This window comes from Centroberyx affinis, unplaced genomic scaffold (genome assembly GCF_046629955.1).
Source record: "Centroberyx affinis isolate AG114_WGS23_722 - 3 ecotype Tasmania unplaced genomic scaffold, CSIRO-AGI_Caff_v1 ptg003651l_1, whole genome shotgun sequence".
NCBI lineage: Eukaryota > Metazoa > Chordata > Actinopteri > Beryciformes > Berycidae > Centroberyx > Centroberyx affinis.
The window spans coordinates 99,627-111,812 of record NW_027281556.1 but is presented as its reverse complement, the minus strand read 5'-3'; the positions used below and the strand labels follow the sequence as shown (position 1 = coordinate 111,812).

Below are 12,186 nucleotides of genomic sequence, written 5' to 3'. Positions count from 1 at the left end.
ATTATTCTAAAGCTCTCCTTATTGTTCTTTTTTAGCTGACTTTAGCTGACTTTTCTCTTCATTCAGCAGAATGTGCACTGATCAGGTCATTTAAATGATGCTTCCTGTCAAATGTCAGCTGCTCCCGTTTTGATCAGCAAACATTTTTCACGGTGGGTTGCTAAATATGACACTTTCTCTATCCCAGTAGCTGTTGACAATAGATTTCTGCCTTGCCAGCAAAACCATTCTTCCCACTTACATAAATAACACTGATGTGAAATGAGAAAAAAAATAACAACTCTAAAAAGCACATGCAAACAGCCAAAAAAGCGTAAAAAAAAAAAAAAAGCTTGTGAAAAACGTTTTTTTTTTTCCCTACAGAAACTCAAACTTCATCAACAGAAAATCCAAGACATCACAGTACTGGACACACTGTTTGATTGACAGGTGATCTCTGGGAAGAAGCAGTGCAGAAACACCACAGCGATGAGGCTGAGCAACAAAGATGGGGACAAAATAAAAAAAAAATGAGGAACATATTTGCTTTGAGAAATATATCACTACAAAAAGCACATGGCCTGGGGGTTCCCAATTTGATTGCTCTATATAATCACTGACACGTGTTAAACTGAGGCATAACTTCTCGTATTTGTTTCTCGCTGCAGTTTTACCTGTAGCGAGTTCGTCACTGGGTCAATCAAATTAGGAGTGCAGGGAAGAAATCCCGCATTTACAGTCTTCCTTGTTTGCATCCATTATTCAGGAGCGGGAGTCTCCCCTGGGTAAAAAGAGAGTGAGTTCTGAGACCTTTAAATTAATCAAAAAGTTGGACCGCTGCGTCTCTCGGAATAATTTCAGAGATCCCCCCACCACACACACACACACACACACACACACACCACTACTACCACCACCAACAACAACAACAACCACCACTCCTTAAAATGAAATATGGACCAGGAGGACCTGCAGCAAGGCTTCAATAATTGTATTGTGTTTTTCATATGATGCATTCGTAATGAAACTGAGCGCATTTGTGTGTGTGTGTGTGTGTGTGTGGGCCGCGAGGAGATTGCAGCCGGCGCTATAGATAGCTTGAATCCAATCCCCCTTTTTCTCCTGGAAGAGATACTGATGAAAACGGAGATGGGCTGTGACAATATCTGTGCCGCTCCTGCAAGACATTAAAAAAAAAAAAGAAAGAAACAGATGGTGAATTTTTTAACATACAGTACCTTCCTTCCTACCCACAAAGCCCCTCAAACCCGAGCGCTCCGGGTGCAATAGGCGGTTGTTTACGGGGCCCCTTCTCCCCCCTCTCCATGTCCGCCCTGGAGTGTGTGTGTGTGTGTGTGTGTGTGTGGGACATTTATGAAACACAAATAGACGCCGTCGCGCCTCCGGTGACGCATGTTCCCACATCATAACATACTGACTTGATTAATGTGACTGCATAATGGATCAATGCGAAATAATTTTTTTTGCACGCGAGTGACACGGCCCGAGTGTGTTCGGGAGGAAAAAACAAACAAAAAAAAAAAAAAAACGCCTCTGCCCACGCGACAGCTCCAGAGGGTTTCCGGGGGCTATTCGAGGACAGTCTGTGGCGGGGGGGGGTTCTTATCTCCGTCTACCGCTCTGTTTTTAGGAGGTGACAAAACAACGAGGTGGGGGGGGGGGGTGATAAAAAAAAGTACAAGTGTGAAGCGGAGGAAAGCGGGGTCGGGGGAAATTAGGAAAGCACTTTGCCCAGCGTCAAATAAGTTTGAGCCAAGCGCCGCGTGACCTCGAGGTTTTTTTATCGAAACGGCAATTAAAACATGGATGAGGCGTTTAGCCAGAGTCCGGCGGCGGCGAGATAAACCGCGGACACAGTTTAGCCTGTCGTTCAAAAAAAAAAAAAAAAAAGTCAAATTAGCTTTCTAGCGTCGAAACCCTTTTTTTCCCCGACTCTTTCACCGCACGTTTAACAAGGTATAGCGATTGCGTTCGGAGCTATCTGCCCCGGGGGGGGAAAGCGAGGAGGCTGTGCCAGACTCTCACAGCAACATAATTCAGGCGATGGGTTAAGAAATATTGTGCGTTTCTCATGTGAATAATGAGAGCGGAAGGCATACTTATTTCAACTAAGCCACTTTATGACACACTTGAACCCGTTGAAATTGACTTTATTACGAAGAGATGAGAGTAACGCATCTTACCGGGGAGTATTTCTCATATGAAATATTCACACATGTTGTTCCTCATTCCTCAGATCTGGGACTGCACACGCTCGTCTTTCTGAACAAACAACCCAGAGCTAGGAAGCAAGAGGATTAAGACTGATGCGTAATGTCACATCAGCGTAAAACTAGGGAGCCACAGTTAATAGCGTATAATCATATATCATGACTTAAGTTTCCACAATCTTGAATAGATCTAGATGCAGAGAAGTAGACAAGTTAAGAGAAGGATTTTTACATTTTGAGACAATTCAGCTCAATATAAGGAAGATGTCCCTACATTCAGTGTGTGTTCCATGTGACCTCGGCGTGCGTAGGCATATCATTAACGGTTTAGCCGCGCATGTTGCTGGCAGGAGTTATGAGCACCCTCGCACTTGGTGAATAGCCAATACCGGATGATTAGCTGGAGTTTCAGCAGTAGATCAGTTCACCAGGATAAAGCCACTGAAGATAGACAGGCAAATCAAGACTCCCAGTGCAAATACAGAATTGTTTTAACAATGACAAAAATATGTCATTGTCTGTGTTTTGGAAATGATTTTTATTATAAACCAAATGACATCAAATAAGATAGTTGGTGCTGCACCTCAACACAATGTGACCCATCCAGTACAATGATTGGATAAAGACACATACATTTATAACAGGAATAATATACAAGGAGTCTCCCTACATTTTGTTCTCAAGTTCATTGAGGCCAATAATCATGATCGCAATATTAGGCAAGAAAATTTGAGCTTATTATTCTAGCCATATTTAGCCGTATAGAAAAACAGGAAGTGATAAGTGATGGAAGTTGAGCTATTGCTTATTCTGACTGTTTTCATGATGTTATTTTCTAGTCACGGCAGAACGCATTAATTGCATGAAACAAAGTCAACGACAGAGGAGGCCGGTATATATGAATCTCTGCGTTTGTCCAGACACCAGTATTCTCTTGCTGGCTGTCTTCCATATTTGATATTTCCTGCCTTTCGTCATAAGTTGTTGTGACGACAAATACACATTGCATGGGGGAGTGATGAAAATAAAAACCTGAAACCCAATCTGAACGGTCAGACTGAAGGATGGTGGCGTTTTGGAGGATTATGGAGGCGGTCTCATCCTCTATAGATGTCAGGGACTGGCTGCTGGACGCCCCCCACCCCCCTCCCCTCCTGCAGCCAAACTGTTCCTGCGGTTCGCTGCCAACTTGTGTTTGGCTCTTCGCCTAATATCATTGAACGGTTTCCTACACCGGGCAACAGTTCTCCAAGGACCGGAGCAACACGTTAACCAAATGTGTTATCTTCTCCCAAGCTCATTTAATTTAAGGTGCCGTATATATATATCCGCTGGTGGCCATTCTGCAGCTCCAGCACAAGGACATCAGTTTCCTCCTGGGAGAAACTTTGTTCTCTTGCATCGCAAAATTGACAGAGCGTTTGTAGCGCAGAGCACACTGCGTCTTTAAAGGGAGGGAAAAGAGGTGATTGGATCGGTCGTGATTGAAGCCAGGCCCACCACGCCTACTGAGAAGGCTTTCCTCCATATCTCACCCTGTTTGCAGCTGCAAAAATCTGTCACCATGCCCTAAATAGAGAGTTGCATTTTCAAAGATGTGATTTTAAGTACATTTTAAAACACCGAATGTGGTTTAAATCTAATCTGAAAAGATGGGATTCCATTTTGTTTTTTGCTGTTCACATTTTTGAAAAAATATCTGACTGGAATATGTGAGACATAGCATTTGAGACTGATGTGTCCATATGTAGGATGTTGATCTGAGCTTTAATAGCCAAATGAGAAATATGGCTGGACTATTAGCATAGCTCAGACAATATTATTATCAGAAAACGATCCTGGATATGTTAGTCATCTTTTTCATATTTCCATACAGATTCATTCTCTATGTATCTTTATATTAGCAGGACAAATGTCTTTCTGTCTTGTCTCTGGCTATATGAGACAGTAATGAATGTGCGTAAACACAACTTGCACTGCCTAGGAACATCAGCATAACACATTCCAGCTTCCAGGTATTAAGTGTAGACCCGTAACAATGTATTCAGAACTCTGCACAGGTTTTTCAAAAAAAAAAAAAGAGCCCTCAAATATGCAGCTTCCTTTTTAACTTTGTGCAGTTCAACTTTGTGAGACTGTGAACTGGAATGACTCAGTCGGAGTTCAGTTTATTTGCACAACCAGCCCCCACCACTCAAGCTGTCTGCCCGTGTCTGGGGAGTGACTCAACACCGATGATGCAAAAACCAAAGATCATGCCGATGTCTGGCACTCTCCTGGTGCTGCTTGCATTTATTTTGAACATCTCTGAAGGTAACTTGTTTGTGTTCTTTTCAAAATATGTTTTGGCATGTAAGTTAGCCCTTTAATAATGGGTAAGGTACCAACTATTGCTGCTAAATATGATCTTGGAGCATCAAGGTACCCATACACTTTACACTTATTGCCTGAAAACATAAGTTGAGTACCTGGCAGAGGCGTTGTTAGGATTTTAGAACGCCCCATCGTAGGGGGCCCCCGGGGCATCGTCCCCCAGGAGGAAACTTTTAAAAATGTCAACAGCAAAATGCATCAGTCGGTGCACCCCCCCCCCCCCCCCCCCCTTCTTCTCTTGCCTCTTCTTATTTCTCTCCTCCCCGCATCTCTCTTTGTCTTTGTCCTCTTCTCCTCTCTTTCTCAGTTTCTGGTTGTGCAAAAGAACAGAGAGACACAGCTGAATAACTTATAATAAAACTTTAAAGGCTATATATGATATTCAGTATGTGCTCATCACTCCTCATCTGTCTCTTATACAGTAATAAAAGCCTGATCAAATCCAATCCAGAAACCAATGAGTTGTATTTAATCAAAAGTTGTCCCTCTATATATTTCATTAACCTCATAATATTATTGCAACCTAATAGCAATCTGCTTCTGTTTGTTTATTAGATAGAGATTTGTCAGACTTATTTTAAAAAGCAAATGATTTCACCTCTTCTCCTCGTAGACAGCTGATATTTTTCCATGCTACATTATAGCTGTAATAACAAAGATCATTATGCCATGGAAAAGCCTAATCCATTTTGAATGGCTGGGAGAGTAGAGGTACACATTCAAAATCTCATTGTTAAACACATGTTCTCGCATTTAAGGGAAACGACGTCTCAAATTGAAAATAATATAGGCGTTTCATGCTTGTAATGTTCAGCATTGCAAACAAATGGGAGGATGAACCTGATGACATTGACTCGACTGTTTCCCGTCTATCTAAACATACAAATACATTTTTCTCTACCTGGTGTGCTTTCATCCATCTTCTCCTCAGCACTACGAACAATCTAAGGAATTACACCTGTGTATAGCATGTAATGGTCCTCAAATTTCCATCTATCTTAGTCAAGATCCCATGTGTTAATTAGTTGGATGTTGAAGGGTATAGTACTGAGCTCCTGCAGATAGACCTACTGTTCATCCTTAAGAAACTCCTTAAGCATTGAGAATAACATACAGTGTTTTATTTTGGTCTTGGCAATCTGGAAACTCAGATTGCTCTGGTCTCGGTCCTGACTTGGCTTTGACCTGCTTTGGACCTGGTCTTGACACAAACTTGACTGGGCCTGAGCTTGGAATTGACTTGGACTCAGCTAAAAATAGTTTTAAATGCTACTTCAATGCACAGACTGCTGAGGCCATTTCTTTTCGATTCAAGTAGTATGAAGAGCAAAAACGAGTCAATAGGATTTCCCTTAGCCTGCCAGTCACTGACAGTTGACCTTTCCCATTAACAGAGGTGCATGAAAGCCCAGGGCCTCTCCCCTTCATTTGTCCCCTTCAGAACATGAGCACAGCATGTTGTACATGTCACCCTAGAGTAACCTTCTAAAACCAAAGGTGAGTCCCCATCAATCTTACTGAGCGATGTCAAGGCCGGCATCCCTCCTGAGAGCTGACAGCAGAACAAAAAGCTGACGCTCCGGCGTTCCTCGCTAAAAAGCTTCACTTATCTGGAGGATGGCAGAGCGCAGCGCGGACAGGGCCAGGATTCAGCACCAAATTGCCTTAATCTAAAATGTCCAACGGCTCACAAATGGGGAATTATCTCAATGCCACGATTTCGAGGCAGTGCGGATGAGCGGTGTTGCGTGCGATCCTATTGGCCGTTGCCCTGAAATGTTGCTTGTCTATCGAGGTCCTTAGTGCAACAAAGGTGCTTTTTTTGGAAAGCCGGGCCCAGTTGAGCCTGTCAAGCCTGTCTTCGGCAAATAATCGCAGTGCCAAGTCTCCATATTCATTAAATAGAGACTAATCACTGTCCTAATCACTTCCCATTGGGGGGGTGGGGAGGGGGGATGGGGGGTGTATTCAATCAGCAGGATTAGCCAGATAACTGTGAAAAAAGGCTTATATGAACTGAGTCTATTAAGTCTAGATGTTTGGAATAATGAGTCGAAATTAACTTCAATATTTGCTCTTAGGGCGTCTTGCAGTCTTTCATACTGTGCAATTCATTTAGCATATTTTTGAAACTTATCGGGCTAACTGCGCAGACCTCATTCTGTCTCTTTAAATATCCCTTGAAATACAGCGGTAATTTACCTTGGCAGGTGAACCAATGCATCTCCCCCCACAGGCCGTGTCGACTCGAGCAACTTTGAGGTTTATGCTAATGAGGTTTAGAGGGATTGTGAAACTTAAATGGGAAGAAAGACATTGACACGCTCCTCAGAGCAGCCCTGTTTTCACCCCCGTCGGTTGAAACCGCCGCATCTCCGGAAAAAAGGAATCAGTTAAAGCATACGTATATTCTGTAATTCAAAGAAGAGAGGATTGAGGGTGCTTCAGTTTTGTTTTGGATGTGTGGAAGTGTTTGTTGAAGGAGTTGTTTTGGTTTGGAGTCGCTGAGTGAAAAAAAGGAATTCCAAGGCACTCTTCAAGCAAAAAATTTCAAAATAATTTATTGGGTGCCAGGCTCCAAAGAACATATTAAAAACAACTCCAACATGTTCAGGACATGCTGTGGCCTTCACCGGGAACTAGCGCGCAAGTGCTTCATCCGATTCTTTTTAACATGCTCCTCTGAACCTGCTGTGAACGAAAGGCTTTTGGAAGTTTTGCTTGAGGAGTCCTTGTTCATACCCGTTTTCAGAATGATTGGGCTTCAGGGCCAGGAAGCTTTCTGTGCAGAACGACTGTGTCAACTTTCAATTAGATAAAAAAAATTTACCAAAAAAAATAATAATGCAGTCACAAGGTTTCCGTGTTCCTGCAGTGTGTCAGTGAACCAATGTTTGGCACATAGTGTCCTTATCAAGGATGTCAGAAAACCTTCATCCGCTGTCATGATTCACACTAGGGAGGCCGGTGGAGCGCCATCACATTCATTAGCTGCCATTGGCCAGGTTATTTTTAGAACAATGCTGTTGTACTGAGAGAGAGCAGAATAAAAGTGCTACTGCTGGATAACTTGAGTGAGGTATTGCTGGCCAAAAATATATGGATTGACTGGATCATTGAAAAAGAGAGATGATTAAGAGCACAATTGCTTTAGTCATACTTTAATGAACACGAGTTGAAATGACCTCCCGGTGTCACTGCCTTGTGTTTCTGTGTGTAGGTGAATGCCTTTGCCTAGATGGCTACATGAAGGATCCAGTCCACAAGCACCTCTGCATCCGCAACGAGTGGGGGCCCAATCAAGGGTAAGTTATGATAATCACCCCATAATAGCTTATGATAACTCATTACCAGGACAAAACATCATAGGAAAAAAAAACATGCCAAGAGAACCCTCTTTATTAAACAAGGCCATTGATTTGCTTTGGAAAAATAAGAAATGTGAGGTTGCAAAATGGCAATTAAAATTCTGTGTCACATAAAAAATACATGGAAAGCACTGCTGAAACCTCCACAGATACATAAGAAACTAATTAGTTATATACTTTGCCACTGTAGAGTAATGCTCATCACATTGTTATTGGGTCACTGATGGATATTGGTGTAGGTGTCTGTACAGTACATTAAAGGTAATCTCAATTTATTTCATGTTTTATGTAAATCAAGAGACAGGTCTGTGATAAAAACTGGGTTAAAAAAAAAAAAAAAAAGTAAGAATCGCCATAAAGATGTTTAAATCCACACAATATTTATAGCCTGTAATAGCATTAAAGTTACTAAAATATCACAAAATATATCACCAGAAAGAGACACTAGTAGTAGAATACGCTGCCATGTTTATCTTGTTGCCATAAATACAGATATTGGCGAGAAAGCCTTGAAATTTATTGCCCAACATAACTCTGCTGCTTGGATTGCTGTTACAGCATTGCTGCTGTTTTTTAGTCAGTACATGACAGAGAGGTTTGTCTCATTCTGTTTTGATGCTTTGATGCTTTGTTTGCAAGACGGGTGACCAGTATGTTCTACCAACCTACCAGTATTTTACCTAAAGTTGTTAATTATTTTGTGTGATTATTTCAGCCAGATATTCATTATTATTTTGCTATTAGTAGGATTAGTATTATTATTATCAGTAGTAGTTGTAATTCTATCTGACATCAATTGCCTATACCAGTAACAATTTTAGGCTCTTGGCCTAAAAAGGCATTTGTATTAATTTGAGCATTAGAATTACAGAATAGCGAAAAGTGGTACATTTTATCACTTCTAGGCTGACTGGATACTGTGGAAATGCCAAAAGAAGTAATAGCCTGCTCTCCTTTGTTGAAGTAAATAAAGGCCCTGGCCATTATTGGAAGTTTTACAGTAAACATGAGCAGATGTCCTTCAGTGGTGGCGGTTCGGTAATGGTGTTGGTTTTTCCTGGCATGGTTTTTCTGTCTGCTCATCTCTTTGGGTGCAAGGTCGCTACTTATCATATATTAGAATAACGCTTCCAAGTGATGACGTGATATATTTTGGCATCGAAAAACGCTGGTTCAGACGCTGGTTCAGACGCTGTCCCAGAAACTCATAAAAGTGCTTAATTGGGTTCACATCTGGTTGTTGAAAAGTCCTTGACATTTGGCTAACACCATTGCCATAGCGCCAACCACTGGGTGACCACTCGCGGTTTGTGGATAGGCTGCCATCCTAGAAGCTGCTCCTCACATCAGACAAGAAATGTGTTATGGACCTACAGCGCAAGGCCACCTGTACCACAAACGCATGCACCCACGGTACTTGGTGGTATAATGTGATCTGAGTCTGCGAATCATTATTCAAAAGGCACCGAACCTCAATGATCGAGGCCTTATCCGTGCGCCAATGCCGGATGCAAAAGGCGTCTGTTAAACTCCAGCACATTTAAATGATTTTTCGGCACCCTCCGTGTGCCTCGGTAGCGCCGTCTCTTTTGATGAACCTTTAAAAATTCAACTGACTCGTGTGTGAGATGAAGCTGCGCGTGAACGTATCTGAGTGAGTGTGGGAATAAGGCGCGAGGGGAGACGGTCTGTGCTTAAAAGCATATTCCGAGCACTCAATCAAGGATTTAGTGGACTGAGATCATTATGATGTTTTTTTTTTTTTTTTTTTTTTTTTTTTATTATTGATTTATTTAATTTTAATGTTTCTAGTTATTGCTTCAAGTTTTGTGATTGAATAATTCATATCACATTTGTTGACTTTGGCATTGATTAGTGTGCAGATTTCTCGTCTTACATCAGGACACCGATGGGAGCACCAGACATCTTGCAGGGTTGTGGGTGCACGAGGAGAAGTGCATACTAATGGACCGAAAGTTTGAGTCAGAATCCATTTATCGTAATGCGAAGGTGGACACAGCTTGATTTACATATTCATGGCCGCAAGAACACATCTTGTAGGAGGCCGCGAAACCGCGCATGTAACTCCAGGGTCTTATGCGGTGGAATGCAGTGCGCACTTGGGAAACAATTTAAATACCGCTGCACAGCACTAGAGTCAAGGTCTGAGTCAGGCCCTAGGTGAATGATACCCAACAAGACTCGGCAAGCCTAGTTTAGCCGGACCGCGAATGCAGCCTGTGGGGAACATAGTCTGTCTGAAACCTTCGACCCATGTCCGTAAATGATACTGGAGCCTCTTTTCCCACAGATTCCAGAAGATACTTCCTCCCTGTTGAAAGTCAATGAGACGTAGGGCAACATTTTCAGGCTCTTGGGCAATGCCCTGTGCCCTAAAACAGGTGCTGTGGCGTGGAAACTGGATTGGAGCACTCTGAACGTACACATATAGTAGACTTTCAACATTGGCGGATTCAGTCACTCGGCTTCAGCTGGTGCCAACAAACCTGAACACACACGTGCACTTGTGCATCGGATGCCGCTATATAAGCTATGACCCTTAATGTAATCCAAACCTTAATACATCCATACATCCGTGCATACCAAGCAGCCAGAACCACAGGTCAATTTTCTCACTCAAAATATAAAGTTAATAAATATTTCAGCAAGAGGTTATGGTCTCAGTACCTAATTTCACTTCTTCTAATGTGTGTCCGTATGGCGATTTTCTAAATAATTGTGTCATTAACTGGATATAATGGAGTTTACCTAGTGATTGCCGGTTGCAGGCCAATAGCAGGCGGCTTTTCATACAACCCTCAGGCTCCAAAAAATGTCAACATGGCGGCGACCGTAAACCCAATCTTTAGGCTTGAAAACGGCCCACAGAAAACTATGGGTGACGTCACACTCACTACTTTTTTTTTTTACAGTCCACGGTGCATAGAAGCGAGCACACACTTAACGATAAACTAAATGAAACGACGATAGCTTACCTCTTATCTGCCAGTTAGCTCTTTCCAAAGAAGCAACAACAGCTCAAGGGAAAATGTAGATTAGTGATGAACTTGCGCAGAGACGACTTTCAGCCTGACTGACCAACCAGAACATGCCCGGTTCCCTTTATTCTGACTGTATCCCACACCGGGTTCAGTGCGAGTTTAAAATTTAAAGCATTTTATTTTGTATTCTTTTTGTCTACAATTTTGAGACATCAAGCGGTTTCTCACCACCAGCCCCCCCGTAGCTCATTTCCCCGGTGCTTTCCCTGTCTCCCTGTCAGCCGGTGACAGAGCGGGCATCCCGGGGTGACTTAAATGTTTAATGACCAGAGCCTCTGGTATGGAAAGCCGCCACCCTCTCTCCCTAGATGCGCTTTTTGCTTACAGTAGGAGTAGGAGTTCGCTCAGAGTGACATCAGGGCCCTGTCACTTCTCCTCCTTACTCTCTCACTCCGCAGACTGTTTAGTCTCCGAGCTGCCACTCCCCATTAATCTCCATCATTCTCTCTCTCTCTCTCTCTCTCGCCTCTTGGCATCTGTCTCTTCCCCCCTCTCTCTCTACTCTCTCTCTCTCTCACTCTGTCTCTTTCTCCCGTTCCGTCTCATCCTGTCATCATCTCTTATCCCCGCCACTGGTAAATAGATATGAGCCAAAGTCACATTGCCATGTCAGCTGCTGGGGAACACATTTTTCAATCAGCATGTTTACACACAGTACACATCCTAATGCTGGTTTTGATTTGCGGGGGCTCACTGGAAGGCGGGAGCGACACGGCTCGGGATTTTAGGGCATTTAGATTTAGGGGAGAACGGGGTGCGCTGAAAAATTTAAAGGTCCTTTCCCTTTGATTTTAACACAAAGTTTTGTTCTCTCTCTTTTTTGTCTGTTGCTCTCTCTCTCTCTCTCTCTCTCTCTGATCTATCCTGTTTTTTTCATGCCAGTCCCTGGCCTTACACCATTTTCCAGCGCGGGTTTGATCTTGTGATGGGAGAACAACCCTCTGATCGCATTTTCAGGTAAGAACTTGACAAAACTTTGTTCCATCTGGCCAGATTTTCCGTGGTGTAATGCGGTCATACCAGGCAGAGATTTAAATGTCTCTCTTTTGTCCATATACTTCTCTTGCTCGCTCCGTGCGCCTCTCTCCCTCTCATGATTAAGGGATGCAGCGGGTTCAGGGTGCAGCGCGGCCGTCCGCGGCGGCTCAGGCTGTCAGTTTTAAAGGTGCCATG

The 12,186-nt window shown here is 42.9% G+C and overlaps 1 protein-coding gene across 1 annotated transcript in view; it reads left to right on the top strand.

Moving 5' to 3' along the window:
- Positions 1 to 12,186, top strand: part of LOC139661915 (astrotactin-1-like) — a gene marked incomplete at its 3' end in the record, with an annotated part of 174,977 nt that overhangs the window by 92,711 nt on the left and 70,080 nt on the right. The window contains 2 exon segments of the mRNA XM_071540496.1: positions 7,804 to 7,888; positions 11,896 to 11,970. Coding sequence (XP_071396597.1) covers positions 7,804 to 7,888; positions 11,896 to 11,970 — 160 coding nt within the window.